The 27,841-nt window shown below is 41.3% G+C and overlaps 1 protein-coding gene across 1 annotated transcript in view; it reads right to left on the reverse strand.

The window, feature by feature from the left end:
- The window catches only part of Plekhm1 (Pleckstrin homology and RUN domain containing M1), a 126,293-nt gene that overhangs the window by 38,081 nt on the left and 60,371 nt on the right, over window positions 1-27,841 (reverse strand). Inside the window, exons 6-7 of the mRNA XM_071663407.1 lie at window positions 26,748-26,866; window positions 17,918-18,137 (exon numbers count right to left, since the gene is read on the reverse strand). Of these exons, the coding sequence (XP_071519508.1) occupies window positions 17,918-18,137; window positions 26,748-26,866 (339 nt within the window). The remainder of the gene's footprint in view (window positions 1-17,917; window positions 18,138-26,747; window positions 26,867-27,841) is intronic.

A 27,841-nucleotide genomic window follows, 5' to 3' on the forward strand; every position in this document is an offset into this window, starting at 1 on the left:
GCCATTTTTGCTTTCAGAGATAATGTTCTCGACTTCCACACATTCTTCAAGGCTCCCAGGATTTTCGCCCCCTGCCCCACCCTATGATTCACTTCCGCTTCCATGGTTCCATCCGCTGCCAGATCCACTGACGTGCTGTCAGTGGATTGAATCAAGGCATGTGAAGCGTCTGGGGTAAACCATGGAAAGCTGTGTAAGTATGTATATTTGCATGTGTGGACGTATGTATATACATGTGTATGGGGGGGGGGGTTGGGCCATTTCTTTCGTCTGTTTCCTTGCGCTACCTCACAAACGCGGGAGACAGCGACAAAGTATAATATAATCCTCCTCGAAGGCTCAGAGTGGGGTGCCTAAATGTGTGTGGATGTAACCAAGATGTGAAAAAAGGAGAGATAGGTAGTATGTTTGAGGAAAGGAACCTGGATGTTATGGCTCTGAGTGAAACGAAGCTCAAGGGTAAAGGGGAAGAGTGGTTTGGGAATGTCTGGGGAGTAAAGTCAGGGGTTAGTGAGAGGACAAGAGCAAGGGAAGGAGTAGCAATACTCCTGAAACAGGAGTTGTGGGAGTATGTGATAGAATGTAAGAAAGTAAATTCTCGATTAATATGGGTAAAACTGAAAGTTGATGGAGAGAGGTGGGTGATTATTGGTGCATATGCACCTGGGCATGAGAAGAAAGATCATGAGAGGCAAGTGTTTTGGGAGCAGCTGAATGAGTGTGTTAGTGGTTTTGATGCACGAGACCGGGTTATAGTGATGGGTGATTTGAATGCAAAGGTGAGTAATGTGGCAGTTGAGGGAATAATTGGTATACATGGGGTGTTCAGTGTTGTAAATGGAAATGGTGAAGAGCTTGTAGATTTATGTGCTGAAAAAGGACTGATGATTGGGAATACCTGGTTTAAAAAGCGAGATATACATAAGTATACTTATGTAAGTAGGAGAGATGGCCAGAGAGCGTTATTGGATTACGTGTTAATTGACAGGCGTGCGAAAGAGAGACTTTTGGATGTTAATGTGCTGAGAGGTGCAACTGGAGGGATGTCTGATCATTATCTTGTGGAGGCTAAGGTGAAGATTTGTAAGGGTTTTCAGAAAAGAAGAGCGAATGTTGGGGAGAAGAGGGTGGTGAGAGTAAGTGAGCTTGGGAAGGAGACCTGTGTGAGGAAGTACCAGGAGAGACTGAGTACAGAATGGAAAAAGGTGAGAACAATGGAAGTAAGGGGAGTGGGGGAGGAATGGGATGTATTTAGGGAATCAGTGATGGATTGCGCAAAAGATGCTTGTGGCATGAGAAGAGTGGGAGGTGGGTTGATTAGAAAGGGTAGTGAGTGGTGGGATGAAGAAGTAAGAGTATTAGTGAAAGAGAAGAGAGAGGCATTTGGACGATTTTTGCAGGGATAAAATTCAATTGAGTGGGAGATGTATAAAAGAAAGAGACAGGAGGTCAAGAGAAAGGTGCAAGAGGTGAAAAAAAGGGCAAATGAGAGTTGGAGTGAGAGAGTATCATTAAATTTTAGGGAGAATAAAAAGATGTTCTGGAAGGAGGTAAATAAAGTGCATAAGACAAGGGAGCAAATGGGAACTTCAGTGAAGGGCGCAAATGGGGAGGTGATAACAAGTAGTGGTGATGTGAGAAGGAGATGGAGTGAGTATTTTGAAGGTTTGTTGAATGTGTTTGATGATAGAGTGGCAGATATAGGGTGTTTTGGCCGAGGTGGTGTGCAAAGTGAGAGGGTTAGGGAAAATGATTTGGTAAACAGAGAAGAGGTAGTGAAAGCTTTGCGGAAGATGAAAGCTGGCAAGGCAGCAGGTTTGGATGGTATTGCAGTGGAATTTATTAAAAAAGGGGGTGACTGTATTGTTGACTGGTTGGTAAGGTTATTTAATGTATGTATGACTCATGGTGAGGTGCCTGAGGATTGGCGGAATGCGTGCATAGTGCCATTGTACAAAGGCAAAGGGGATAAGAGTGAGTGCTCAAATTACAGAGGTATAAGTTTGTTGAGTATTCCTGGTAAATTATATGGGAGGGTATTGATTGAGAGGGTGAAGGCATGTACAGAGCATCAGATTGGGGAAGAGCAGTGTGGTTTCAGAAGTGGTAGAGGATGTGTGGATCAGGTGTTTGCTTTGAAGAATGTATGTGAGAAATACTTAGAAAAGCAAATGGATTTGTATGTAGCATTTATGGATCTGGAGAAGGCATATGATAGAGTTGATATATATATATATATATATATATATATATATATATATATATATATATATATATATATATATCGCTATATATATATTTATATATATATATTTATATTTATTTATTATACTTTGTCGCTGTCTCCCGCGTTTGCGAGGTAGCGCAAGGAAACAGACGAAAGAAATGGCCCAACCCCCCATACACATGTATATACATACGTCCACACACGCAAATATACATACCTACACAGCTTTCCATGGTTTACCCCAGACGCTTCACATGCCCCGATTCAATCCACTGACAGCACGTCAACCCCGGTATACCACATCGCTCCAATTCACTCTATTCCTTGCCCTCCTTTCACCCTCCTGCATGTTCAGGCCCCGATCACACAAAATCTTTTTCACTCCATCTTTCCACCTCCAATTTGGTCTCCCTCTTCTCCTCGTTCCCTCCACCTCCGACACATATATCCTCTTGGTCAATCTTTCCTCACTCATTCTCTCCATGTGCCCAAACCATTTCAAAACACCCTCTTCTGCTCTCTCAACCACGCTCTTTTTATTTCCACACATCTCTCTTACCCTTACGTTACTCACTCGATCAAACCACCTCACACCACACATTGTCCTCAAACATCTCATTTCCAGCACATTCATCCTCCTGCGCACAACTCTATCCATAGCCCACGCCTCGCAACCATACAACATTGTTGGAACCACTATTCCTTCAAACATACCCATTTTTGCTTTCCGAGATAATGTTCTCGAGTTCCACACATTCTTCAAGGCCCCCAGAATTTTCGCCCCCTCCCCCACCCTATGATCCACTTCCGCTTCCATGGTTCCATCCGCTGCCAGATCCACTCCCAGATATCTAAAACACTTCACTTCCTCCAGTTTTTCTCCATTCAAACTCACCTCCCAATTGACTTGACCCTCAACCCTACTGCACCTAATAACCTTGCTCTTATTCACATTTACTCTTAACTTTCTTCTTCCACACACTTTACCAAACTCAGTCACCAGCTTCTGCAGTTTCTCACATGAATCAGCCACCAGCGCTGTATCATCAGCGAACAACAACTGACTCACTTCCCAAACTCTCTCATCCCCAACAGACTTCATACTTGCCCCTCTTTCCAAAACTCTTGCATTTACCTCCCTAACAACCCCATCCATAAACAAATTAAACAACCATGGAGACATCACACACCCCTGCCGCAAACCTACATTCACTGAGAACCAATCACTTTCCTCTCTTCCTACACGTACACATATATATATATATATATATATATATATATATATATATATATATATATATATATATATATATATACATAAATCAAAAGGCCATGTTGACATCACAAAGCCCTGCCATGCACCCATATTTATATCAAAACTTTCACTCAATTCTCTATCCATTCCGAGACATGCATTTACTATGTACCCTAAATATTTTAAACACATCCTATAAAGTATTACACTCGATTCTGTCTTACATTTTTTCCAGATGCATAAAAGCTGCATACAGCTTTTTACCTTTCACTTGATACTTTTCCAGTCATTTTCACCACAATAATCGGATCGACACATCCCATACCTTTCCTAAAACCGTGCTTCTCATTTATTCTGCATCCAGTCACTTCCATCACTCTGTCAATCAATACTCTTGCAAACTCTTTTTGTGGTATAATTAACAGACTTATTCTCTGTAACTGCTACATACATCCTTAGCACCTTTTCTTGAATAAAGGAACAATAATAGCTTTTACCTTATCCTCAGGCAATATATATATGCAATGCACTGAAATGACAGCCCTCTATCCACAACCAAGCCCCACAGACCATTCTATGGCTTCTTCTATCAGCTTCACATGCCCTAGTTCAGTCCATTGACAGTTCATTGCACATTGTATACCACATCAATCGAATTCACTCTCTCCCATGCACACCTTTTACCTTCCAACATGTTCATGACCCAAGCACACAATCTTTTTCTCTCCATTCTTTCATCCCCAATTTGGTTTCCCCCTTTCCCTTGTCCCCTTCACTTGATATACAAATATCTTCTTTGTCAAACTTTCCCCCACTCATTTTCTAAAAATGTGCAAACCATTTCAGCAATCTTCAGCTTCGTCAAACATACCCTTCTAAATACCACACTGTTCTCTTAATGTATCATTACTCAATCAACCCTCCTTACACCATATATTGTCCTTAAATACTTAATTTCAATACTTTCACCCTCCTTCAAACATTCTCATCTATAGCTGCATCCATAAAACATCACTGGGATGACTGTACCTTCAAACATAACCAGTTTCACCCTTCTAGATAGCAAAATTCAAACTCATTTCCCAACAAACCTGTTTCCATACACTGTTAAACCTAATAAACATGCTCCCATTAACACTCACCCAAAACTTTCTCCTTTCACAAAACCTCTCAAACTCAATGCAACCACCTAAGCAGCCTCTCATCTGAATCTGCCACCAACACAGTGCTACCAGGATACAACACATGACTCAACTTCCAGCCCCCCTACCAACAGACATGCACAGCCACCCCCTCTCTTCAGGACCACTAAAAACATTCACCTTTATCCCCCTTATCGTACTTGATCTCTGTTTCCCGCATTAAAGAGGTGTGCTAGGAAACAGACAACGAAAGATCCATCCACTTTCTTACACATATATGCACATTACACATACATTATCTATACGTAAATGGAAATGGTGAAGAGCTTGTAGATTTATGTGCTGAAAAAATACTGGTGATTGGGAATACCTGGTATAAAAAAAGATATACATAAGTATACATAAGTAAGTTGGAGAGATGGCCAGAGAGCATTATTGGATTATGTGTTAATTGATAGGCAAGTGAAAGAGAGACTTTTGGATGTTAATGTGCTGAGAGGTGCAACTGGAGGGATGTCTGATCGTTATCATCTGTAGGCGAAGGTGAAGATTTGTAGAGTTTTTCAGAAAAGAAGAGAGAATGTTGGGGTGAAAAGAGTGGTGAGAGAAAGTGAGCTTGGGAAGGAGACTTGTGTGAGGAAGTACCAGGAGAGACTGAGTACAGAATAGAAAAAGGTGAGAACAAAGAACGTAAGAGGAATGGGATGTACTTAGGGAAGCAGTGATGGCTTGTGCAAAAGATGCTTGTGGCATAAGAAGCGTGGGAGGTGGGCAGATTAGAAAGGGTAGTGAGTGGTGGGATGAAGAAGTAAGATTATTAGTGAAAGAGAAGAGAGAGGCATTTGGATGATTTTTGCAGGGAAATAATGCAAATGACTGGGAGACGTATAAAAGAAAGAGGCAGAAGGCCAAGAAAAAAGGATAAATGAGAGTTGGGGTGAGAGAGTATCATTAAATTTTAGGGAGAATAAGATGTTTTGGAAGAAGGTAAATAAAGTGCGTAAGACAAGGGAACAAATGGGAACATCAGTGAAGGGGGCTAATGGGGAGGTGATAACAAGTAGTGGTGATATGAGAAGTAGATGGAGTGAGTATTTTGAAGGTTTGTTGAATGTGTTTGATGATAGAGTGGCAGATATAGGGTGTTTTGGTCGAGGTGGTGTGCAAAGTGAGAGGGTTAGGGAGAATGATTTGGTAAACAGAGAAGAGGTAGTAAAAGCTTTGCGGAAGATGAAAGCAGGCAAGGCAGCGGGTTTGGATGGTATTGCAGTGGAATTTATTAAAAAAGGGGGGTGACTGTATTGTTGACTGGTTGGTAGGGTTATTCAATGTATGTATGACTCATGGTGAGGTGCCTGAGGATTGGTGGAATGCTTACATAGTGCCATTATACAAAGGCAAAGGGGATAAAAGTGAGTGTTCAAATTACAGAGGTATAAGTTTGTTGAGTATTCCTGGGAAATTATATGGGAGGGTATTGATTGAGAGGGTGAAGGAGTGTACAGAGCATCAGATTGGGGAAGAGCAGTGTGGTTTCAGAAGTGGTAGAGGATGTGTGGATCAGGTGTTTGCTTTGAAGAATGTATGTGAGAAATGCTTAGAAAAGCAAATGGATTCGTATGTAGCATTTATGGATCTGGAGAAGGCATATGATAGAGTTGATACAGATGCTCTGTAGAAGGTATTAAGAATATATGGTGTGGGAGGCAAGTTGTTAGAAGCAGCAAAAAGTTTTTACCGAGGATGTAAGGCATGTGTTCGTGTAGGAAGAGAGGAAAGTGATTGGTTCTCAATGAATGTTGGTTTGCAGAAGGGGTGTGTGATGTCTCCATGGTTGTTCAATTTGTTTATGGATGGGGTTGTTAGGGAGGTGAAGGCAAGAGTTTTGGAAAGAAGGGCAAGTATGCAGTCTGTTGTGGATGAGAGAGCTTGGGAAGTGAGTCAGCTGTTGTTCGCTGATGATAGAGTGCTGGTGGTTGATTCGTGTGTGAAACTGCAGAAGCTGGTGACTGAGTTTGGTAAAGTGTGTGAAAGAAGAAAGCTGAGAGTAAATGTGAATAAGAGCAAGGTTATTAGGTACAGTAGAGTTGAGGGACAAGTCAATTGGGAGGTAAGTTTGAATGGAGAAAAACTGGAGGAGGTGAAGTGTTTTAGATATCTGGGAGTGGATTTAGCAGCAGATGGAACCATGGAAGCGGAGGTGAATCATAAAATGTGGGAGGGGGTGAAAAATCTGGAAGCGTTGAAGAATGTGTGGAAGTCGAGAACATTATCTCGGAAAGCAAAAATGGGTATGTTTGAAGGAATGGTGGTTCCAACAATGTTATATGGTTGCGAGGCATGGGCTATAGATAGAGATGTGCGGAGGAGGGTGGATGTGCTGGAAATGAGATGTTTGAGGACAATATGTGGTGTGAGGTGGTTTGATCGAGTAAGTAACAATAGGGTAAGAGAGATGTGTGGTAATAAAAAGAGTGTGGTTGAGAGAGCAGAAGAGGGTGTTTTGAAATGGTTTGGTCAAATGAAGAGAATGAGTGAGGAAAGATTGACAAAGAGAATATATGTGTCAGAGGTGGAGGGAGCAAGGAGAAGTGGGAGACCAAATTGGAGGTGGAAAGATGGAGTGAAAAAGATTTTGAGTGATCGGGGCCTGAACATGCAGGAGGGTGAAAGGCGTACAAGGAATAGAGTAAACTGGAACGATGTGGTATACCGGGGTCAATGTGCTGTCAATGGATTGAACCAGGGCATGTGAAGCGTCTGGGGTAAACCATGCAAAGTTCTGTGGGGCCTGGATGTGGAAAGGGAGCTGTGGTTTCGGTGCATTATCACATGACAGCAAGAGACTGAGTGTGAACGAATGTGGCCTTTGTTGTCTTTTCCTAGCACTACCTCGTGCACATGAGGGGGGAGGGGATTTGTTTTTCATGTGTGGTGGGGTGGCAATGGGAATGAATATAGGCAGACAGTATGAATCATGTACATGTGTATATATATGCCTGTGTGTGTATATATATGTATACGTTGAGATGTATAGGTATGTATATTTGCGTGTGTGGACATGTATGTGTATACATGTGTACGTGGGTGGGTTGGGCCATTCTTTCATCTGCTTCCTTGCACTACCTCGCTAACGCGGGAGACAGCGACAAAGCAAAATAAATGCTACATACAAATCCATTAGCTTTTCTAAGTTTTTCTCACATACATTCTTCAAAGCAAACACCTGATCCACACATCCTCTATCACTTCTAAAACCACACTGCTCTTCCCCAATCTCATGCTCTGTATATGCCTTCACCCTCTCAATCAATACCATCCCATATAATTTACCAGGAATACTCAACAAACTTATACCTCTCACATTTATCTCCTTTGCCTCTGTACAATGGCACTATACAAGCATTCTGCCAATCCTCAGGCACCTCACCAAGAGTCATACATACATTAAATAACCTTACCAACCAGTCAACAATACAGTCACCCCCATTTTTAATAAATTCCAATGCAATACCATCCAAACCCGCTGCCTTGCCGGCTTTCATCTTCCGCAAAGCTTTTACTACCTCTTCTCTGTTTACCAAATCATTCTCCCTAACCCTCTCACTTTGCACACCACCTCGACCAAAACACCCTATATCTGCCACTCTATCATCAAACACATTCAACAAACCTTCAAAATACTCACTCCATCTACTTCTCACATCACCACTACTTGTTATCACCTCCCCATTAGCCCCTTTCAGTGATGTTCCCATTAGTTCCCTTATCTTAAGCACTTTGTTACCTCCTTCCAAAACATCTTTTTATTCTCCCTAAAATTTAATGATACTTTCTCACCCCAACTCTCATTTGCCCTCTTTTTCACCCATTGCACCTTTCTCTTGACCTCCTGCCTCTTTCTTTTATACATCTCCCACTCATTTGCATTATTTCCCTGCAAAAATCGTCCAAATGCCTCTCTCTTCTCTTTCACTAATAATCTTCTTCATCCCACCACTCATTAGCCTTTCTAATCTGCCCACCTCCCACACTTCTCATGCCACAAGCATCTTTTGCGCAAGCCATCACTGCTTCCCTAAATACATCCCATTCCTCCCCCACTCCCCTTACCTCCTTTGTTCTCACCTTTTTCCATTCTTTACTCGTTCTCTCCTGTTACTCTCACCACCCTCTTCACCCCAATATTCTCTCTTCTTTTCTGAAAACCTCTAGAAATCATCATCTTCGCCTCCACAAGATAATGATCAGACATCCCTCAGCTGCACCTCTCAGCACATTAACACCAAATAGTCTCTCTTTTGTGCGCCGATCAATTAACATGTAATCCAATAATGCTCTCTGGCCATCTCTCCTACTTACATACATATACTTATGTATATCTCTCTTTTTAAACCAGGTATTCCCAATCACCAGTCCTTTTTCAGCACATAAATCTACAAGCTCTACACCATTTCCATTTACAACACTGAACACCCCATGTACACCAATTATTCCCTCAAGTGCCACATTACTCAACTTTGCATTCAAATCACCCATCACTATAACCTGGTCTCGTGCATCAAAACTACTAACACATTCACTCAGCTGCTCCCACAACACTTGCCTCTCATGATCTTTCTTCTCATGCCTAGGTTCATATGCACCAATAGTCACCAATCTCTCTCTATCAACTTTCAGTTTTCCACATAACAATCTAGAGTTTACTTTCTTACACTCTATCACATACTCCCACAACTCCTGTTTCTGGAGTAGCGCTACTCCTTCCCTTGCTCTTGTCCTCTCACTAACCCCTGACTTTACTCCCAAGACATTCCCAAACCACTCTTCCCCTTTACCCTTGAGCTTCGTTTCACTCAGAGCCAAAACATCCCAGTTCCTTTCCTCAAACATATTACCTATCTTTTTTTCTCATCTTGGTTACATCCACACACATTTAAACACCCCAATCAGAGCCTTCAAGGAGGATAAGCACTCCACGCGTGACTCCTTCTTCTGTTTCCCCTTTTAGAAAATTAAAATACAAGGAGGGGAGAGTTTCTAGCCACCCGCTCCCGTCCACTTTAGTCACTTTCTACGACACATGAGGAATGCGTGGGAAGTATTCTTTCTCCCACATACATACATATACATATATACACATACATTTTTTTTTTTTTTTTGCTTTGTCGCTGTCTCTCGCGTTTGCGAGGTAGCGCAAGGAAACAGACGAAAGAAATGGCCCAACCCAACCCCATACGCATGTATATACATACGTCCACACACACGAATATACATACCTACACAGCTTTCCATGGTTTACCCCAGACGCTTCACATGCCCTGATTCAATCCACTGACAGCACGTCAACCCCGGTATACCACATCGATCCAATTCACTCTATTCCTTGCACGCCTTTCACCCTCCTGCATGTTCAGGCCCCTGATCACACAAAATCTTTTTCACTCCATCTTTCCACCTCCAATTTGGTCTCCCACTTCTCCTCGTTCCCTCCACCTCTGACACATATATCCTCTTAGTCAATCTTTCCTCACTCATTCTCTCCATGTGCCCAAACCATTTCAAAACACCCTCTTCTGCTCTCTCAACCATGCTCTTTTTATTTCCACACATCTCTCTTACCCTTACGTTACTTACTCGATCAAACCACCTCACACCACACATTGTCCTCAAACATCTCATTTCCAGCACATCCATCCTCCTGCGCACAACTCTATCCATAGCCCACGCCTCGCAACCATACAACATTGTTGGAACCACTATTCCTTCAAACATACCCATTTTTGCTTTCCGAGATAATGTTCTCGACTTCCACAATTTCTTCAAGGCTCCCAGGATTTTCGCCCCCTCCCCCACCCTATGATTCACTTCCGCTTCCATGGTTCCATCCGCTGCCAGATCCACTCCCAGATATCTAAAACACTTTACTTCCTCCAGTTTTTCTCCATTCAAACTTACCTCCCAATTGACGTGACCCTCAACCCTATTGTACCTAATTACCTTGCTCTTATTCACATTTACTCTTAACTTTCTTCTTTCACACACTTTACCAAACTCAGTCACCAGCTTCTGCAGTTTCTCACATGAATCAGCCACCAGCGCTGTATCACCAGTGAACAACAACTGACTCACTTCCCAAGCTCTCTCATCCACAACAGACTTCATACTTGCCCCTCTTTCCAAAACTCTTGCATTCACCTCCATAACAACCCCATCCATAAACAAATTAAACAACCATGGAGACATCACACACCCCTGCCGCAAACCTACATTCACTGAGAACCAATCACTTTCCTCTCTTCCTACACGTACACATGCCTTACATCCTCGATAAAAACTTTTCACTGCTTCTAACAACTTGCCTCCCACAGCATATATTCTTAATACCTTCCACAGAGCATCTCTATCAACTCTATCATATGCCTTCTCCAGATCCATAAATGCTACATACAAATCCATTTGCTTTTCTAAGTATTTCTCACATACATTCTTCAAGGAAACACCTGATCCACACATCCTCTACCACTTCTGAAACCACACTACTCTTCCCCAATCTGATGCTCTGTACATGCCTTCACTCTCTCAATCAATACCTTCCCATATAATTTACCAGGCATACTCAACAAACTTATACCTCTGTAATTTGAGCACTCACTCTTATCCCCTTTGCCTTTGTACAATGGCACTATGCACGCATTCCGCCAATCCTCAGGCACCTCACCATGAGTCATACATACATTAAATAACCTTACCAACCAGTCAATAATACAGTCACCCCCTTTTTTAATAAATTCCACTGCAATACCATCCAAACCTGCTGCCTTGCCGGCTATCATCTTCTGCAAAGCTTTTACTACCTCTTCTCTGTTTACCAAATCATTTTCCCTAACCCTCTCACTTTGCACACCACCTCGACCAAAACACCCTATATCTGCCACTCTATCATCAAACACATTCAACAAACCTTCAAAATACTCACTCCATCTCCTTCTCACATCACCACTACTTGTTATCACCTCCTCATTTGCGCCCTTCACTGAAGTTCCCATTTGCTCCCTTGTCTTACGCACTTTATTTACCTCCTTCCAGAACACCTTTTTATTCTCCCTAAAATTTAATGATACTCTCTCACCCCAACTCTCATTTGCCCTCTTTTTCACCTCTTGCACCTTTCTCTTGACCTCCTGTCTCTTTCTTTTATACATCTCCCACTCAATTGCATTTTTTTCCTGCAAAAATTGTCAAAATGCCTCTCTCTTCTCTTTCACTAATAATCTTACTTCTTCATCCCACCACTCACTACCCTTTCTAATCAACCCACCTCCCACTCTTCTCATGCCACAAGCATCTTTTGCGCAATCCATCACTGATTCCCTAAATACATCCCATTCCTCCCCCACTCCCCTTACTTCCATTGTTCTCACCTTTTTCCATTCTGTACTCAGTCTCTCCTGGTACTTCCTCACACAAGTCTCCTTCCCAAGCTCACTTACTCTCACCACCCTCTTCACCCCAACATTCACTCTTCTTTTCTGAAAACCCATACAAATCTTCACCTTAGCCTCCACAAGATAATGATCAGACATCCCTCCAGTTGCACCTCTCAGCACATTAACATACAAAAGTCTCTCTTTCGCGCGCCTGTCAATTAACACGTAATCCAATAACGCTCTCTGGCCATCTCTCCTACTTACATACGTATACTTATTTATATCTCGCTTTTTAAACCAGGTATTCCCAATCACCAGTCCTTTTTCAGCACATAAATCTACAAGCTCTTCACCATTTCCATTTACATACATATACATACACATATACATACATACACATGTAATGTACATATTAATACTTGCTCACCTTTACCCATTTTCCAGCACCACCACACCCCACAAGAGACCATATCACCACCCCTTGTGACATCAAGGTAACACTAGGAAACATACAAAGGCCACACCCACTCACTTCCATTCTCTAGCTGTCATGTGCAATACACCGAAACCAAAGTCTTTATACAATAGTATAACACATGCATTCTGCCAATCCTCAGGCACCTCAGTAACATCCATATATACACTGAAGATCATAACTAACCAATCAACGACACACTCATCCCTTTTCTTCAGAAATTCAACTGCAATACTATACACTCCAGCCATCCTGCCACATTTCATCTTATTCAAGGTTTTCACCAGACCACTTACTATTACCCCCCCCCACCCTGTGACTCACTGCTGTTTCCATGGTTCCATTTGCTGCCTAGCCCACTCCCAGATATCTAAAACAATTCACTTCCCCCAATTTTTCTCCATTCAAACTTACATCCTAGCTAACGTGTCCCTGTTATTCACATTTACTTCCAATTTTATTCTTTCACAGTCCTTTCCAAGCTCAGTCACCAACTCCTGCAGTTTCTTGCATGAATCAGCCACCAGTGCTGTATCATCAGCGAACAACAAATACACAATGAAATCTTTTTCTTTACTTTCATACTATTCGCCATTTCCCATGTTAGTGAGGTAGTGTTAAGAACAGAGGACTGGGCCTTTGAGGGAATATCCTCACCTGGCCCCCTTCTCTGTTCCTTCTTTTGGAAAATTAAAAAAAAAAAAAACGAGAGGGGAAGATTTCCACACACACACACTCACACACACACCGCTCCCTTCTACGACAAGCAGGGAATATGTGGGAAGTATTCTTTCTCCCCTATCCCCAGGGATAACACAATGTAATCATTCATGGAAACCTGTATACGAGTATACCTCTATGCTTTCAAACAAAAATCAGGAGTCTGCATCCATTTGTCAAATTATACATATCATAATTAGATGAATAAGAGTACTCTACCCATGAATTTGAATGTAAATGCAAATACCATGATATAAGAAAAATTCAAGAACAAATGGATTTGAAGATGAATACCAAATACAAATAATCTCTGCGCTATAAATTGTTCCATCAAATACTTGTCGCATTTATTCACAAATGCTCACCCTCATACTTAATCCTTAAATGTAAAACACACTCATGTAGCTACTACCAACCTTATCACACCAGTCATTACAATAAAGTTTATCTTTAGCAAATTTCCTTCTTTGAGTGCAAATTCCCAAGCTAATGCTGTTTCCTCTACTAGAATATTAAATGGCTATTCTACTCATGAAGTAGCATGGCCATCACAGTCAATAAAAAAAGTAAGAGGCAAACAAAACTTACATTATGATAAGTGTGTATCACAGAATGTCAGTTGGCAAACAAAACTTACATTATGATAACTGTGTATCACAGTATGTCAGTCATCCAACACAACAACACCAGAAGTAAGAAACAACACTGCATCAAGCTCCAACTGCTTCAGCATATAAGTAATGGACATGAACAGACTCAAATACATCAGTTTTCATACATTCATCGATGATTTATCATTCAAAACTATTTTCCTGTTGAAGTCTTAATGACACTTTATATTCAAAAATTGTGATATGAATATATTTGCACTATTTTGTGAATTTAAAATCTTTTACATTCTTATTTCTAATTTATTTTTCAAACCATCCCACATCCTTCAGGAGCATCCTTGCAGCCCTCATTTGGGTTGTAACCATGGGTTTTAGAAACACTGACCTACATGGGGCACTAAATATACTCTGATACATTGTTGATGAAACTCAACCTGAACAGATGTAATGGGGTGTGTGTGTGCGTGTGTGTGAAAGAAGACCTTCGTATGGTCAGTATCTCATACGGTTTAAGCTTAAAGACTCTACATGTAAGAAGTACCTGGGAGTTGACACCATCCCTAACGTGCCACCAGAGTTCCACATTAGGAGAATAGTGAGACAGTGTCTCCAAGCAAATGCTTGAGTAGCTTTCAAGTATAAGGATGTACTTGGCAAGATGTTCATATCCTACATAACGACAAAACTAAAAATATGCTTCTCAAGTTTGTTCACTACAGCTACAGAAGTACACAAAGCTAACAGAAAAGGCCCAAGGAAGGAAACAATGATACAAATAATAAGAATTGAATTACAGAAAAAGGCCAAAGGATATGAAATTGTCTAACTTGGAAGAGAGAAGAGTGAGGAGTGACCCAATACCTACCTTTAAGTTTTTAAAACACACTGATCATGTAGACTGTGAATAGTTCTTTGAGAGATATACAGATACAGCAACCAGACATATGAAATCATGCAAGAAATTTGTTGAAAGTCATGTAAAGAAAAACTTTTATAGTATAAAAGTGGCAGAAAATTATATAAAATGACTGATGACATGGTTAATGCAGACAGAATACACAGTTCGAGAAGCTGCATGATAGCAGAGAATGTTCAAGAGATGAAGTCCTTCAAGTATAAAACACCCTGTATTGTATATATGGGTAATTACAGTATTGCAATATTTCAAAATAATCTTAAGTATATGTACAGTCAAAGCCAAAATTCTGTTCCCTTACTTACAGGTTGAGATCCAACAAAGGATATCTCATAATTAAAATCATGTGGCTTAAAGCCATTAGAATAATTTACTAACTTTCCATTCTGAGTACAGAATGGAAAAAGGTTAGAACAAAGGACGTAAGGGGAGTGGGGGAAGAATGGGATGTATTTAGGGAAGCAGTGATGACTTGCGCAAAAGATGCTTGTGGCATGAGAAGTGTGGGAGGTGGGCAGATTAGAAAGGGTAGTGAGTGGTGGGATGAAGAAGTAAGATTATTAGTGAAAGAGAAGAGAGAGGCATTTGGACAATTTTTGCAAGGAAAAAATGCAAATGACTGGGAGATGTATAAAAGAAAGAGGCATGAGGTCAAGAGAAAGGTGCAAGAGGTGAAAAAGAGGGCAAATGAGAGTTGGGGTGAGAGAGTATCATTAAATCTTAGGGAGGATAAAAAGATGTTTTGGAAGGAGGTAAATAAAGAGCATAAGACAGGGGAACAAATGGGAACTTTAGTGAAGGGGGATAATGGGGAGGTGATGACAAGTAGTGGTGATGTGAGGAGATGGAGTGAGTATTTTGAAGGTTTGTTGAATGTGTTTGATGATATAGTGGCAGATATAGGGTATTTTGGTCAAGGTGGTGTGCAAAGTGAGAGGGTTAGGGAAAATGATTTGGTAAACAGAGAAGAGGTAGTAAAAGCTTTGCCGAAGATGAAAGCCGGCAAGGCAGTGTGTTTTGATGGTATTGCAGTGGAATTTATTAAAAAAGAGGGTAACTGTGTTGTTGACTGGTTGGTAAGGTTACTTAATGTATGTATGACCCATGGTGAGGTGCCTGAGGATTGGCGGAATGCTTGCATAGTGCCATTGTACAAAGGCAAAGGGGATTAAAGTGAGTGCTCAAATTACAGAGGTATACGTTTGTTGAGTATTCCTGGGAAATTATGTAGGAGGGTATTGATTGAGAGGGTGAAGGCATGTACAGAGCATCAGATTGGGGAAGAGCAGTGTGGTTTCAGAAGTGGTAGAGGATGTGTGGATCAGGTGTTTGCTTTGAAGAATGTATGTGAGAAATACTTAGGAAAGCAAATGAGTTTGTATGAGGCACTTATGGATCTGGAGAAGGCATATGATAAGAGTTGATAGAGATGCTCTGTGGAAGGTATCAAGAATATATGGTGTGGGAGGCAAGTTGTTAGAAGTAGTGAAAAGTTTTTATCGAGGATGTAAGGCATGTGTATGTGTAGGAAGAGAGGAAAGTGATTGGTTCTCAGTGAATGTAGGTTTGCGGCAAGGGTGTGTGATGTCTCCATGGTTGTTTAATTTGTTTATGGATGGGGTTGTTAGGGAGGTGAATGCAAGAGTTTTGGAAAGAAGGGCAAGTATGCAGTCTGCTGTGGATAAGAGAGTTTGGGAAGCGAGTCAGTTGTTCACTGATGATACAGCGCTTGTGGCTGATTCGTGTGAGAAACTGCAGAAGCTGGTGACTGAGTTTGGTAAAGTGTGTGAAAGAAGAAAGTTTAGAGTAAATGTGAATAAGAGCAAGGTTATTAGGTACAGAAGGGTTGAGAGACAAGTCAATTGGGAGTTAAGTTTGAATGGAGAGAAACTGGATGAAGTGAAGTGTTCTAGATATCTGGGAGTGGATTTGGCAGCGGATGGAACCATGGAAGTGGAAGTGAATCATAGGGTGGGGGAGGTGGTGAAAGTTCTGGGAGCGTTGAAGAATGTGTGGAAGTCGAGAACATTATCTCGGAGAGCAAAAATGGGTATGTTTGAAGGAATAGTGGTTCCAACAATGTTATATGGTTACGAGGCGTGGGCTATGTATAGAGTTGTGCGGAGGAGGGTGGATGTGCTGGAAATGAGATGTTTGAGGACAATATGTGGTGTGAGGTGGTTTGCCCGAGTAAGTAATAATAGGGTAAGAGAGATGTGTGGTAATAAAAAGTGTGTGGTTGAGAGAGCAGAAGAGGATGTTTTGAAATGGTTTGGTCACATGGAGAGAATGAGTGAGGAAAGAATGACTAAGAGGACATATGTCTCAGAGGTGGAGGGAGCAAGGAGAAGTGGGAGACCAAATTTGAGGTGGAAAGATGAAGTGAAAAAGATTTTGAGTGATCAGGGCCTGAACATGCAGGAGGGTAAAAGGCGTGCAAGGAATAGAGTGAATTGGAACGATGTGGTATACCGGGATCAACATGCTGTCAATGGATTGAACCAGGGCATGTGAAGCGTCTGGGGTAAACCATGGAAAGTGTTGTGGGGCCTGGATGTGGAAAGGGAGCTGTGGTTTTGGTGCATTATCACATGACAGCTAGAGACTGAGTGTGCATGAATGTGGTCTTTTGTTGTCTTTTCCTAGCGCTACCTTGGGCACATGAGGGGGGAGGGGGTTGTTATTCCATGTGTAGCAAGGTGGCGATGGAAATGAATACAGACAGTATGAATTATGTACATATGTATATATGTATATGTCTGTGTGTGTATATATATGAATACGTTGAGATGTATAGGTATGAATTTTTGCGTGTGTGGACGTTTATGTATGTACATGTGTATGTGGGTGGGTTGGGCCATTCTTTCAACTGTTTCCTTGTGCTACCTCGCTAACGCGGGAGGCAGCGACAAAGCAAAATAAATGAATAAATAATAAATACTAACTTCCTCAAAGGCAATCATTAAATGCCTGAAACATGCTCCACTTTCTGACATATGCATAAAAAGTTTTGGCTCAAAATACATAATGCATCAGAAATATGCATGCTAATGGTTCTTACATCAATATAAAGATATAAAGTGGGAAGAGACTTTAGTTGTTGGCTGTACATCACCATAATAACAAGATCATCCTTCAAACCTGTATTTCAGCTAAGTCATCCACATGGCAATAAAGCTTGGGGTTGACAGTCCGAAGGTCAATAAGTGGCTGATGCTGGATGGCAGCCAACCAACGGGCATTAGCAGTGCAGACAGGGTGGGCACTTAAGTCCCAGTTATGTATGATGCGAGCAGGAATCATGGCAACCTCATCTTCATGACACTCATAGCAGTAATATCTAGAGTTATAGCTGCACACTCTGTATTTACAGAAATAAAACAGAAATAAATGTCCTTGTAACATCAGGTAAAAGCAATAAATATATTTGATTATACACTTTATATCTTAGATCACCATTAACAATGGTTTTACACAAAAAGTTTTTCATCAAATTCTAATATTTAAACATTTACTCATTTCATATATCTTTATTTATTATACTTGATTGCCATTTCCCACATTAGTCAGGTAATGCCAGGAAACTGATGAAGAAAGAAGGGGGGAGATACTATTTCCTGTTTGGCAGGGTAGCAACAGGAATGGATGAAGGCAAGCATGAATATATACAAGAGTATCTATGTATATGTCTATGCATGTGTATGTATATGTTGTTATGTTTATGTGCGTGTATGAGAATTTATGTATATATATGTGCATATGAGTAGATGGGCCATTCTTCATCTGTTTCAAGCACTACCTCGCTGATGTGGGATACAGTGATTAAGTATAATAAGTAATAAATAAATGAATATATTATATATTTACTTATATATTTATTTATTTTTGATTTGTCGCTGTCTCCCGCGTTTGCGAGATAGCGCAAGGAAACAGTCGAAAGAAATGGCCCTACCCACCCACATACCCATGTATATACATACACGTCCACACACGCAAATATACATACCCATACATCTCAACGTATACATGTATATATATAGGGGATAGGGGAGAAAGAATACTTCCCATGTATTCCCTGCGTGTCGTAGAAGGCGACTAAAAGGGGAGGGAGCGGGGGGCTGGAAATCCTCCCCTCTCGTTTTTTTTTGATTTTCCAAAAGAAGGAACAGAGAACGAGGCCAGGTGAGGACATTCCCTCAGAGGCCCAGTCCTCTGTTCTTAACGCTACCTTGCTAACGCGGGAAATGGCGAATAGTATGAAAAGATATATATATATATATATATATATATATATATATATATATATATATATATACCAAACTCAGTCACCAGCTTCTGCAGTTTCTCACATGAATCAGCCACCAGCACTGTATCATCAACGAACAACAACTGACTCCCACACCATATATTCTTAATACCTTCCACAGAGCATCTCTATCAACTCTATCATATGCCTTCTCCAGATCCATAAATGCTACATACAAATCCATTTGCTTTTCTAAGTATTTCTCATATACATTCTTCAAAGCAAACACCTGATCCACACATCCTCTACCACTTCTGAAACCACACTGCTCTTCCCCAATCTGATGCTCTGTACATGCCTTCACCCTCTCAATCAATACCCTCCCATATAATTTACCAGGAATACTCAACAAACTTATACCTCTGTAATTTGAGCACTCACTCTTATCCCCTTTGCCTTTGTACAATGGCACTATGCACGCATTCCGCCAATCCTCAGGCACCTCACCATGAATCATACATACATTAAATAACCTTACCAACCAGTCAACAATACAGTCACCCCCTTTTTTAATAAATTCCACTGCAATACCATCCAAACCTGCTGCCTTGACGGCTTTCATCTTCCGCAAAGCTTTCACTACCTCTTCTCTGTTTACCAAATCATTTTCCCTAACCCTCTCACTTTGCACACCACCTCGACCAAAACACCCTATATCTGCCACTCTATCATCAAACACATTCAACAAACCTTCAAAATACTCACTCCATCTCCTTCTCACATCACCACTACTTGGTAAAGTGTGTGGAAGAAGAAAGTTAAGAGTAAATGTGAATAAGAGCAAGGTTATTAGGTACAGTAGGGTTGAGGGTCAAGTCAATTGGGAGGTGAGTTTGAATGGAGAAAAACTGGAGGAAGTGAAGTGTTTTAGATATCTGGGAGTGGATCTGGCAGCGGATGGAAACATGGAAGCGGAAGTGGATCATAGGGTGGGGGAGGGGGCGAAAATTCTGGGAGCCTTGAAGAATGTGTGGAAGTCGAGAACATTATCTCGGAAAGCAAAAATGGGTATGTTTGAAGGAATAGTGGTTCCAACAATGTTGTATGGTTGCGAGGCGTGGGCTATGGATAGAGTTGTGCGCAGGAGGATGGATGTGCTGGAAATGAGATGTTTGAGGACAATGTGTGGTGTGAGGTGGTTTGATCGAGTGAGTAACGTAAGGGTAAGAGAGATGTGTGGAAATAAAAAGAGCGTGGTTGAGAGAGCAGAAGAGGGTGTTTTGAAGTGGTTTGGGCACATGGAGAGAATGAGTGAGGAAAGATTGACCAAGAGGATATATGTGTCGGAGGTGGAGGGAACGAGGAGAAGAGGGAGACCAAATTGGAGGTGGAAAGATGGAGTGAAAAAGATTTTGTGTGATCGGGGCCTGAACATGCAGGAGGGTGAAAGGAGGGCAAGGAATAGAGTGAATTGGAGCGATGTGGTATACCAGGGTTGAGGTGCTGTCAGTGAATTGAATCGGGGCATGTGAAGCGTCTGAGGTAAACCATGGAAAGCTGTGTAGGTATGTATATTTGCGTGTGTGGACGTATGTATATACATGTGTATGGGGGTGGGTTGGGCCATTTCTTTCGTCTGTTTCCTTGCGCTACCTCGCAAACGCGGGAGACCGGCAAAAAAAAAAAAAAAAAAATATATATATATATATATATATATATATATATATATAAACACAGACATATACATATATACACATGTACATAATTCATACTTTCTGCCTTTATTTATTCCCATCCCCACCTCGCCACACATGGAATAACATCCTCCTCCCCCTCATGTGTGCAAGGTAGCGCTAGGAAAAAACAACAAAGGCCACATTTGTTCACACAGTCTCTAGCTGTCATGTAATAATGCCTGAAACCATGCTCCCTTTCCACATCCAGGCCCCACAGAACTTTCCGTGGTTTACCCCAGACACTTCACATGCCCTGATTCAATCCACTGATAGCACGTCGACCCCAGTATACCACATCGATCCAATTCACTCTATTCCTTGCACGCCTTTCACCCTCCTGCATGTTAAGGCCCCGATCACTCAAAACCTTTTTCACTCCATCTTTCCACCTCAAATTTGGTCTCCCACTTCTCGTTCCCTCCACGTCCGACACATGTATCCTCTTGGTCAATCTTTCCTCACTCATTCTCTCCATGTGACCAAACCATTTCAAAACACCCTCTTCTGCTCTCTCAACCACGCTCTTTTTATTTCCACACATCTCTCTTACCCTTACATTACTTACTCGATCAAACCACCTCACACCACACATTGTCCTCAAACATCTCATTTCCAGCACATCCACCCTCCTGCGCACAACTCTATCCATAGCCCACGTCTTGCAACCAAACAACATTGTTGGAACCACTATTCCTTCAAACATACCCATTTTTGCTTTCAAGGCTCCCAGGATTTTCACCCCCTCCCCCACCCTATGATTCACTTCCATGGTTCCACCTGCTGCCAGATCCACTCCCAGATATCTAAAACACTTCACTTCCTCCAGTTTTTCTCCATTCAAACTTACCTCCCAATTGACTTGACCCTCAACCCTACTGTACCTAATAACCTTGTTCTTATTCACATTTACTCTTAACTTAACTTTCTTCTTTCACACACTTTACCAAACTCAGTCACTAGCTTCTGCAGTTTCTCACATGAATAAGCCACAAGTGCTGCATCATCAGCGAACAACAACTGACTCACTTCCCAAGCTCTCTCATCACCAACAGACTGCATACTACACATCTTTTTATTCTCCCTAAAATATAATGATACTCTCTCACCCCAACTCTCATTTGCCCTCTTTCTCACCTCTTGCACCTTTCTCTTGACCTCCTGTCTCTTTCTTTTATACATCTCCCACTCAATTGCATTTTTTCCCTGCAAAAATCATCCAAATGCCTCTCTCTTCTCTTTCACTAATAATCTTACTTCTTCATCCCACCACTCACTACCATTTATAATCAACCCACCTCCCACACTTCTCATGCCACAAGCATCTTTTGCGCAATCCATCACTGATTCCCTAAATACATCCCATTCCTCCCCCACTCCCCTTACCTCCTTTGTTCTCACCTTTTTCCATTCTGTACTCAGTCTCTCATGGTACTTCCTCACACAAGTCTCATTCCCAAGCTCACTTACTCTCACCACCCTCTTCACCCCAACATTCTCTCTTCTTTTCTGAAAACCCATACAAATCCTCACCTTCGCCTACACAAGATAATGATCAGACATCCCTCCACTTACACCTCTCAGCACATTAACATCCAAAAGTCTCTCTTTCGCGCACCTGTCAATTAACACGTAATCCAATAATGCTCTCTGGAAATCTCTCCTACTTACATACATATACTTATGTATATTTCGCTTTTTAAACCAGGTATTCCCAATCACCAGTCCTTTTTCAGCACATAAATCTACAAGCTTTTCACCATTTCCATTTATAACACTGAACACCCCATGTATACCAATTATTCCCTCAACTGCCACATTACTCAACTTTGCATTCAAATCACCCATCACTATAACCTGGTCTTGTGCATCAAAACCACTAACACACTCATTCAGCTGCTCCCAAAACACTTGCCTCTCATGATCTTTCTTCTCATGCCCAGGTGCATATGCACCAACAATAACCCATCTCTCTCCATCAACTTTCAGTTTTACCCATATTAATCGAGAATTTACTTTCTTACATTCTATCACATACTCCCACAACTCCTGTTTCAGGAGTACTGCTACTCCTTCCCTTGCTCTTGTCCTCTCACTAACCCCTGACTTTACTCCCAAGACATTCCCAAACCACTCTTCCCCTTTACTCTTGAGCTTCGTTTCACTCAGAGCCAAAACATCCAGGTTCCTTTCCTCAAACATACTACCTATCTCTCCTTTTTTCACATCTTCGTTACAACCACACACATTTAGACACCCCAATCTGAGCCTTTGAGGAGGATGAGCACTCCCCATAGAGTGGCAGAAATAGGGTGTTTTGGTCGAGGTGGTGTGCAAAGTGAGAGGGTTAGGGAAAATGATTTGGTAAACAGAGAAGAAGTAGCAAAAGCTTTGCGGAAGATGAAAGCCGGCAAGGCAGCAGGTTTGGATGGTATTGCAGTGGAATTTATTAAAAACGGGGGTGACTGCATTGTTGACTGGTTGGTAAGGTTATTTAATGTATGTATGATTCATGGTGAGGTGCCTGAGGATTGCTGGAATGCTTGCATAGTGCCACTGTACAAAGGCAAAGGGAATAAGAGTGAGTGCTCAAATTACAGAGGTATAAGTTTGTTGAGTATTCCTGGTAAATTATATGGGAGGGTATTGATTGAGAGGGTGAAGGCATGTACAGAGCATTAGATTGGGGAAGAGCAGTGTGGTTTCAGAAGTGGTAGAGGATGTGTGGATCAGGTGTTTGCATTGAAGAATGTATGTGAGAAATACTCAGAAAAGCAAATGGATTGGTATGTAGCATTTATGGATCTGGAGAAGGCATATGATAGAGTTCATAGAGATGCTCTGTGGAAGGTACTAAGAATATATGGTGTGGGAGACAAGTTGTTAAAAGCAGTGAAAAGTTTTTATCAAGGATGTAAGGCATGTGTGTGTGTAGGAAGAGAGGAAAGAGATCAGTTCTCAGTGAATGTAGGTTTACGGCAGGGGTGTATGATGTCTCCATGGTTGTTTAATTTGTTTATGGATGGGGTTGTTGGGGAGGTGAATGCAAGAGTTTTGGAAAGAGGGGCAAGTATGAAGTCTGTTGGGGATGAGAGAGCTTGGGAAGTGAGTCAGTTGTTGTTCGCTGATGATACAGCACTGGTGGCTGATTCATGTGAGAAACTGCAGAAGCTGGTGTCTGAGTTTGGTAAAGTGGTTTTGATGCACGAGACCAGGTTATAGTGATGGGTGATTTGAATGCAAAGGTGAGTAATGTGGCAGTTGAGGGAATAATTGGTATACATGGGGTGTTCAGTGTTGTAAATGGAAATGGTGAAGAGCTTGTGATTTATGTGCTGAAAAAGGACTGGTGATTGGGAATACCTGGTTTAAAAAGCGAGATATACATAAGTATACGTATGTAAATAGGAGAGATGGCCAGAGAGCGTTATTGGATTATGTGTTAATTGACAGGCGTGCGAAAGAGAGACTTTTGGATGTTAATGTGCTGAGAGGTGCAACTGGAGGGATGTCTGATCATTATCTTGTGGAGGCTAAGTTGAAGATTTGTATGGGTTTTCAGAAAAGAAGAGAGAATGTTGGGGTAAAGAGGGTGGTGATAGTAAGTGAGCTTGGGAAGGAGACTTGTGTGAGGAAGTACCAGGAGAGACTGAGTATAGAATGGAAAAAGGTGAGAACAATGGAAGTAGGGGAGTGGGGGAGGAATGGGATGTATTTAGGGAAGCAGTGATGGATTGTGCAAAAGATGCTTGTGACATGAGAAGAGTGGGAGGTGGGTTGATTAGAAAGGGTAGTGAGTGGTGGGATGAAGAAGTAAGATTATTAGTGAAAGAGAAGAGAGAGGCATTTGGACAATTTTTGCAGGGAAAAAATGCAATTGAGTGGGAGATGTATAAAAAAAAGAGACAGGAGGTCAAGAGAAAGGTGCAACAGGTGAAAAAGAGGGCAAATGAGAGTTGGGGTGAGAGAGTATCATTAAATTTTAGGGAGAATAAAAAGATGTTCTGGAAGGAGGTAAATAAAAAGCGTAAGACAAGGGAGCAAATGGGAACTTCAGTGAAGGGCGCAAATGGGGAGGTGATAACAAGTAGTGGTGATGTGCGAAGAAGATGGAGTGAGTATTTTGAAGGTTTCTTGAATGTGTTTGATGATAGAGTGGCAGATATAGGGTGTCTTGGTCGAGGTGGTGTGCAAAGTGAGAGGGTTAGGGAAAATGATTTGGTAAACAGAGAAGAGGTAGTAAAAGCTTTGCGGAAGATGAAAGCAGGCAAGGCAGCAGGTTTGGATGGTATTGCAGTGGAATTTATTAAAAAAAAAAAGGGGGTGACTGTATTATTGACTGGTTGGTAAGGTTATTTAATGTATGTATGACTTATGGTGAGGTGCCTGAGGATTGGCAGAATGCTTGCATAGTGCCATTGTACAAAGGCAAAGGGGATAAGAGTGAGTGCTCAAATTACAGAGGTATAAGTTTGTTGAGTATTCTTGGTAAATTATATGAAAGGGTATTGATTGAGAGGGTGAAGGCATGTACAGAGCATCAGATTGGGGAAGAGCAGTGTGGTTTCAGAAGTGGTAGAGGATGTGTGGATCAGGTGTTTGCTTTGAAGAATGTATGTAAGAAATACTTAGAAAAACAAATGGATTTGTATGTAGCATTTATGGATCTGGAGAAGGCATATGATAGAGTTGATAGAGATGCTCTGTGGAAGGTATTAAGAATATATGGTGTGGGAGGCAAGTTGTTAAAAGCAGTGAAAAGTTTTTATCGAGGATGTAAGGCACGTGTATGTGTAGGAAGAGAGGAGAGTGATTGGTTCTCAGTGAATGTAGGTTTGCGGCAGGGGTGTGTGATGTCTCCATGGTTGTTTAATTTGTTTATGGATGGGGTTGTTAGGGAGGTGAATGCAAGAGTTTTGGAAAGAGGGGCAAGTATGAAGTCTGTTGGGGATGAGAGAGCTTGGGAAGTGAGTCAGTTGTTGTTCGCTGATGATTCAGCGCTGGTGGCTGATTCATGTGAGAAACTGCAGAAGCTGGTGACTGAGTTTGGTAAAGTGTGTGAAAGAAGAAGTTAAGAGTAAATGTGAATAAGGGCAAGGTAATTAGGTACAGTAGGGTTGAGGGTCAAGTCAATTGGGAGGTAAGTTTCAATGGAGAAAAACTGGAGGATGTAAAGTGTTTTAGATATCTGGGAGTGGATCTGGCAGCGGATGGAACCATGGAAGCGGAAGTGGATCATAGGGTGGGGGAGGGGGCGAAAATCCTGGGAGCCTTGAAGAATGTGTGGAAGTCGAGAACATTATCTCGGAAAGCAAAAATGAGTATGTTTGAAGGAATAGTGGTTCCAACAATGTTGTATGGTTGCGAGGCGTGGGCTATGGATAGAGTTGTGTGCAGGAGGATGGATGTGCTGGAAATGAGATGTTTGAGGACAATGTGTGGTGTGAGGTGGTTTGATGGAGTAAGTAACGTAAGGGTAAAAGAGATGTGTGGAAATAAAAAGAGCGTGGTTGAGAGAGCAGAAGAGGGTGTTTTGAAATGGTCTGGGCACATGGAGAGAATGAGTGAGGAAAGATTGACCAAGAGGATATATGTGTCGGAGGTGGAGGGAACGAGGAGAAGTGGGAGACCAAATTGGAGGTGGAAAGATGGAGTGAAAAAGATTTTGTGTGATCGGGGCCTGAACATGCAGGAGGGTGAAAGGAGGGCAAGGAATAGAGTGAATTGGATCGATGTGGTATACCGGGGTTGACGTGCTGTCAGTGGATTGAATCAGGGCATGTGAAGCGTCTGGGGTAAATCATGGAAAGCTGTGTAGGTATGTATATTTGCGTGTGTGGACGTATGTATATACATGTGTATGGGGGTGGGTTGAGCTATTTCTTTCGTCTGTTTCCTTGCGCTACCTCGCAAACGCGGGAGACAGCAACAAAGCAAAAAAAATTTTTAAAAATATATATATAATATATATATATATATATATATATCTTACCTTGGTTTACCATAAATCATTCCAATGTATGATTTACACTGATGACACTGGTACAACTGTGAGTCTAGCCCTTCCTCACATGTGAGTCTCGTTAATAGTGGTAAGAGGCGTTTGGTATCCTGAAAGTCATTAATTAATATGATTAAGATGTACACTCTTAACCCTTACGAATAGTCATCTTTCTATATGGTTTTATTAACTCTCTTACCAATTCCATTAAGTGGTTCAGGTGCAACTGTTTCTGTTCACTCTTCATATCCACAACCAACATCCAAAATAAAACAAATTTCTCACTCTTTAACTCAGCAAGCAAGGTTAATTTGTCATGTTTGAGTTGACTACCATGTCAAGTTAGAGCTGCTTACCAAAGTCTTCATTCACACCAATCCCATTGTAAAGTCTTCCACTACATCTGATCCCAAATAATTCCTAAGGCATGCTCATTTAATTTTTCCTTCTTGGAGAAGCTCAAATAATCTACTTGAACTGTATGTGGATGCACTTCAAGTTTCTCTTTTATAACACAACCTTATAAAATTCTTTATTCTGTCCACAATCACAATTTCATTACCGTTCACTCCATTCATCCACTACTATGAAAATTCCCTCTTACATCTTTTCTACAAAGGTTCTTACCAAATTTCAAGGTACTTCCTCTAGTTCTTCTATCCTTGCATCTCTTGAAGAGCTGTTCATTGGCAAGATCATAAAATTGGTTTAAAAACTTAAAGGTTTTAAACAGATCACCCCTTAATATTCTCTTAATTATCAGGAAAATTGAAAGTCTCTAACTTTTCTTTGTAAGTCAGTTCTCTTAATTCTGACACTATCTTATTTGCCATCCTCTAAACCTTCTCTAACAATTCATTTTGTTCTTATGAAGTGAGGTGACCAAACTATAGAAGCATATTCTACACATAGTTTTGCCTTATGAAGGATATGAATAGCTTACTGAATTTTCTATATCCATGTACTTGAACATAAGTCTTATATTTGAAGAATACAGTTTGTCACCTTCCCTATTTTCTTAAAGTAGGATTATGGTGACTGGTTATGGACAATGCTGAATCCTAAGTCCTTGTCACAAACTTACT

The sequence above is a fragment of the Panulirus ornatus genome, chromosome 1, assembly GCF_036320965.1.
Source record: "Panulirus ornatus isolate Po-2019 chromosome 1, ASM3632096v1, whole genome shotgun sequence".
In the NCBI taxonomy this organism is placed as follows: Eukaryota; Metazoa; Arthropoda; class Malacostraca; order Decapoda; family Palinuridae; genus Panulirus; species Panulirus ornatus.